Source organism: Branchiostoma floridae, chromosome 3 (genome assembly GCF_000003815.2).
Source record: "Branchiostoma floridae strain S238N-H82 chromosome 3, Bfl_VNyyK, whole genome shotgun sequence".
NCBI lineage: Eukaryota > Metazoa > Chordata > Leptocardii > Amphioxiformes > Branchiostomatidae > Branchiostoma > Branchiostoma floridae.
Window position 1 is genome coordinate 4,391,329 of NC_049981.1, and position 5,655 is coordinate 4,396,983.

General features: G+C 42.5%; 1 protein-coding gene across 1 annotated transcript in view; it reads left to right on the plus strand.

The window, feature by feature from the left end:
- The first annotated feature begins 4,115 nt into the window (after window positions 1-4,115).
- Window positions 4,116-5,655, plus strand: part of LOC118411128 (sushi, von Willebrand factor type A, EGF and pentraxin domain-containing protein 1-like) — a 22,582-nt gene continuing 21,042 nt past the window's right edge. Inside the window, exons 1-2 of the mRNA XM_035813170.1 lie at window positions 4,116-4,125; window positions 4,449-4,625. Coding sequence (XP_035669063.1) covers window positions 4,116-4,125; window positions 4,449-4,625 — 187 coding nt within the window. The remainder of the gene's footprint in view (window positions 4,126-4,448; window positions 4,626-5,655) is intronic.

Sequence of the window (5,655 nt, forward strand, 5' to 3'; positions counted from 1 at the left end):
TAGAAGGTTTCTACACATACCTATGGTATTATGCAAATTACCACCTAAATTGAATAACAAGCATACAATTATGTACATCATTACGTGAGCTATCTGCATACCTACAGTCATTAACATCCATCAACCCCTTCTTGCATTATTCCTTCTCAAAACCTAAAACAAGAATTACTTTCACCGCCCCTGCGAAACCCCTAGGTGGCTAAAACTTACACACCTTACTATGCTTTAACACAGCTACCTACAACTTAAAAATCATCACCCAAACAAGTCCCAAACAAAAAAAGCAAAACCGGAAGTTCCGCTGCAGTACCAAAACACGTCGCTAGAGCGCTCTGCCGTAACGCAATTCCTGCCCTTTATTTTTCATGTCTAATCCTACCCACATACCAAATATCAAAACCATCCATCCACGCGTTCCCTAGTTATCAGGCTGACAAACGACCCCCTGACATCAAAACAGCAGTGACTACAAACCCTTCGTTTCGCGAAGGGAATGAACATTGTGTACATTAACGACAGTGTACATTAACGACATGGTGGATGGTTTAGTCACTTGCCCTTTTTTATTTGCGGACGACAGCTCCTTATTGGATATCGTGGAAAATCCCAACTCAACAGCCATTCGTATCAATAGTGATCTCATGAAGATTTCATCTTGGTCTGCAAGATGGCTTATGGAGCTAAATCCCTTGAAAACTGAAGAAATGCTTTTTCTAAGAAATTAAATCCCCCTTACCATCCACATCTTTTCCCCAACAACTGTGTTATTAAGTCCGTTAAATCTCATAAGCACATAGGAAGTATTTTAACAACCACCATGTCTTGGGAAATGCAAATTTCAAATATGATTTCCAAGACATCTAAACGAGTGTCTGCACTTAACAAATTGAAATTTAGATTACCTCGAACAGTACTTGATACTTTTTATAAGTCCTTTATCCGTCCTCTTCTTGAGTACGCCGATATCATATGGCATGGATGTACTTTATGTGATTCCCAACGTTTAGAACGTGTTCAGTACGAGTGTGCACTTACAGTCTCAGGGACAGTAAGAGGTTCTTCTTACTCTTCGCTCCTTGCTGAACTTGGTTGGGAAAGACTTTCTGATCGGCGACACGTTCACTCCTTGGTCATGTTTTACAAGATTGTTAACGGTCATACTCGCCAGTATCTTAAGGACTTGATCCCTCCCGTAGTTTCTGTTTTTACTTGTCATAATCTTCGCAACAAACACAACCTAAGGGTACCGATTTGCACTACAAGTCGATACCAAAAGTCTTTTATTCCTTATGCAACACAACACTGGAATGGTCTTGACACTGCTGTTCCTTCACTTAGCTTTTCACTGTATAAAAAACATTTAATGAAATTAGTACGCCCCTCCATCAATAAACATTTTAGCTACGGTCCTCGGTACACCTGCGCACTCCTTACACGCCTTCGCATAGGCACCTGCAGTGTAAACTAAAGTTTATTTATCCGAAATTTAGCTTCTAGTCCAGCCTGTAACTGTGGGTGTCGATGTGAAGGTGTTGTGCATTTTTTTGTTATACTGCCCTACCTACCAACAATACAGAACCATTTTTTTCGGCAATCTTCAGAACCTGCTAGGCAATACTCTTGACTTCAATAGTTTATCCGAATCAGCCCGTATCCATCTACTATTAAGGGGTTCACCTTTCCTGTCACATTCTACAAACTGCAGTATCTTACAGTTAACCCAGTTATATATTGTACATACGAAACGTTTTGCAACTACCTTGTAACCTGACTTATATGTAAATAGCTGTGAACTGTTTGTTTTGATATTGTCATGTATTTGTTCTTGTCAGTTATCTTTTTTTTTGAGAGGTGATGTGACTATTGCAATGGCCTAGTGGGTAGAGTGTTCGCCTTGCATTCGGTAGGTCGTGAGTTCGATCCCCGGCCGAGTCATACCAAAGACTTTAAAAATGGTACATGCTTCTTTCTCTGCTTAGCACTCAGCATTCGGGAAAGATTATGGAAGTTGAACAGACACCACTACCAGTGGACTAGCCCCCTGCTGTAGTGATTGCGTTGTGTGGCCCAAGGGCTACTGAAACGGAGATGGGCGCCGCCCTATGCGCCATCAGACGCGGGAAGGAACTTTGACTTTGACTTTTGACTTTGATGTGACTATTAGCGTACTGCTAGAGTGTATTACCTCTCTGTCTCTCTCTCAAAATGCATTGAGATGAAAGATCGCCTATTTTTCCTTTTTGAAATTGTGAATATTGTGTAAAAGTTCACTGAACTTTATTTTTTTTATTTTAGCCGGACAGTGTTTGACGTTGACGGCCCCAAATAACGGGATGCTGACTCCTACCGGAATGATCTCCTACCAGGACACGGTCACGTTCTCTTGTAACACGGGTTATGTGCTGAGCGGAGCCTCCACTACGACATGCCAGGTTGATTTAACATGGAGTAATGCTGTTCCAACATGCCAACGTAAGAAAATACCTCTAAACAAGAGTTCTAAGAAGTCATAACCCCGTAATATATTCATCGCATTTCATGTTTGATTGGGGGTCCCTACTCAGACGGAGGGTTAAGCCCACCCGTGACAACGTTCATGTCGCCTAACGCCAGAAAGGCTTATTATAGAGCCACCAAATTTGTGAGTTTTTAAAAAATTAGTTGGTAACGATTTCACAAAGATTAAAAAAATTCCCATTTTCGTGTTGCCACGGCAGCCGTTTGTTGGCGGTCATTTTTGACGAAAATCGCTAAATTCAGTTCTAACAAGAGTCTGAAAACTCAAACCTGCTTGAAATATTTTGTTTTGTGATGGTGCGTATGGTGTGTTGTGGGGGTTGATATGGTTTGACGTTTGGCAAAATTATTCCATCATTGTTCTTAAGTTATATATCTACCTATGGTAAACAGTGAGATCCAAAACTACACCTTTCTGGTGTCCTCACCATTTCATTTTTATTTCCTATTGTTACACCTGCACCTGGCACATACATTGTATCTCAATGTGTATATAATGGTTCACACCATACAGAGGTGACAGCAATGGTCACAGTTGCTCTTTTTTGCTCCTTGGAAGATTTTGACCAGAATGCCCCAGCAGTTCTAGCAAGCTGCTAGAGGGCCCAAACATACAACACTTCTTCCTTACACCACAAGCTATGTGCCACCAAAAATCAAGACCATAGCATATCCATGTCAAAAGATACAAAAATCCAAGTTCTGTTGCAGTACCAAGGTCACACACCAGGTGATCCAAAATTGACTTTGACCTTCGTCTTCCAAACACCTACCCAAATACCAAATATCATTACAATCCATCAACAGGTTCTAAAGTTATGCTGACCACAAATATGTGGAAACACAAACAGACACACACACAGACACACCAAAAATTATACCTCCATTTTTCATGGAAGTAAATCACACGTTCTGTTCTGGAGATATAGCACTGGAAACGACCCTTACACTCACTCCCATGCTACTGAAAACTCAAAACACATGTTACAGCTGCTAGCTGTCCCCAAGGAGGTTGAGACAGAGGGAATGAGGCCAGATCACTCCATATCAGGAAAAGGGGTGTAAATATTTAAAAAAAAACGAACCACAAAACAACAGCAAACTTCTAATCTACTTAATAGCACAATAGGTCACACACTCTATCCCCATAGCAAAGGAAATCGCAATCCATCCAGAGGTTCTAGAGATATCGGTCCGGAATCACAAAGATCCCTACCAGAAACAGTACATGCTTTTTTCAAGCATGTAACAACGTATCTTTCACCATTACTGCTATATTCTTATTAAATAAAATGTTATATTTAGAATATCTTTCCTTTAAGTCTATCATTCAAGTAACCGTTGTTCATATACCACCCCAACAGGCGTGCAGTGCCCACAATTGGGGGCTCTTACAAACGGAGTCTTGAGACCATCGGGCGCCACATCATACCAGGACGTGGTAGAGTTCATTTGTAACCTGGGGTACGGACTTGATGGTCCTCCTAACACTACCTGCCAGGCAGACCGCACGTGGAGCAATCCTGTCCGAACATGTTCAGGTACATACAGGGAAAAATACTATATATAAGATACTATAACTATGTTGTGTTACGTACATGTATGAGTGTTTGTCTTGCAGTCGGTAGGTCGTAAGTTCGTTCCCAGGCCAAGTCAAACCAAAGACTTGGAATATGGTGCAATGCTGCTTTCTCTGCGTAGCATTTAGCAATTTGGAACAAATGCTTATTGGAGTTGAGCACACAGACTACATTTGGAGTCGCCTCCTGTCACAGTGATTGCAAAACGCAGTGAAGCTAAAGAAACAGAGGTTGGCGCCGTCCGATGCACCATAGAAAGGACGTAACAGTGTAGAGCATATGTTATGGCCCTTCCTTGTTGGAACGAAAATCATAGTACATGTTTTTCACGTGATCCCTCCTTTATTTCAGCTGTACAATGTCCATCGCTGTCGGCTCCGTCTAACGGAGCGGTGTCTTCCACTGGACCGAACTTTTACCAGGACCAGGTCACCTTCAGCTGTGATCCGGGCTACGGACTGGACGGCACCGGTAGATTGACTTGTCAAGCTGACGGAATGTGGAGCAACCCTGCTCCAACTTGTAGACGTAAGATGCATTGCTATTGATCCATTCGTAAATTGTATAAGGTCAAAAGAGCAATATGAAAATTAAACTGGTACTCACGTCAAAAAAATATGCTTGTGATAAGAATATTTTATCAGGCATCCACCAAGGTCCAGAATAGTTGCGTTTATGTCTAGAATCTATTATAAGTGAAGAATGCATTACAATTCAAGTGAACACCGGCCGAATTTTAGATCGGCTGGAGCTCGAAGAATGTCAAGTTTCCCGAGTTTTGACCGGATTTTTCGCAAAAACATTTGCTCCGTCACAAACTGGACGGGATTCAGTGTTTCACTCTGGAAATTTGAAGTTTTTTTTTTTTCTTGCCATTTTGGTTCACAGCTGATATTACATGGATGTTTTGATCCAACGGACGAGCGGCTAAAAAATTGCCCGAAGCCCTAGTAAAGGTCCGTTTACAAATCAAGAATTTAGCTCGGCCGAGTACTGTTGAGTTAGCAGATGCGAAGTGTATTAGGATGAGAGCGTTAAATACATCCCCCCACTTTTTAATGTTACCCGGCCTGATGGACGAAGTTGGTCATGGCGGTTAGGATACGAAAATACTATACTTGCTTGTGAATGGGCTCCAATGTACTGTATCTGTTACGGCCACGCTGAGCAGAACGGGCAAGTCCACAAGTGGCTAACATATAGCGACGGAGAGTATTACTCGGAGTCAAGCCCCCAACATCCGTGAACTGGAAAGTCTGGGAACCTTATGCCGCTAACGGCGGCGGAGAGGAGACATCGCTTGCCCCCAAATTTAACCTTTCTCCTCCCTTCCATTACAAAAGGCGACGGACTTTTCGCACGCCTGGAATCCTTGTACCAGACTCCCCATGTGGGTCGGGACTTTACTTATGTTCTAGGCATAGATATGCGACGCTACTAATATTTCGCGACGAGCCGTCGTTCGTTCTATGGCCGAAAATGCCCATCTGGAGTAGAGCTCGCCGACACGTCGGCCGAGCTCAATTCTTGATTTGTGACGGGGGTTAACGATGGCAGT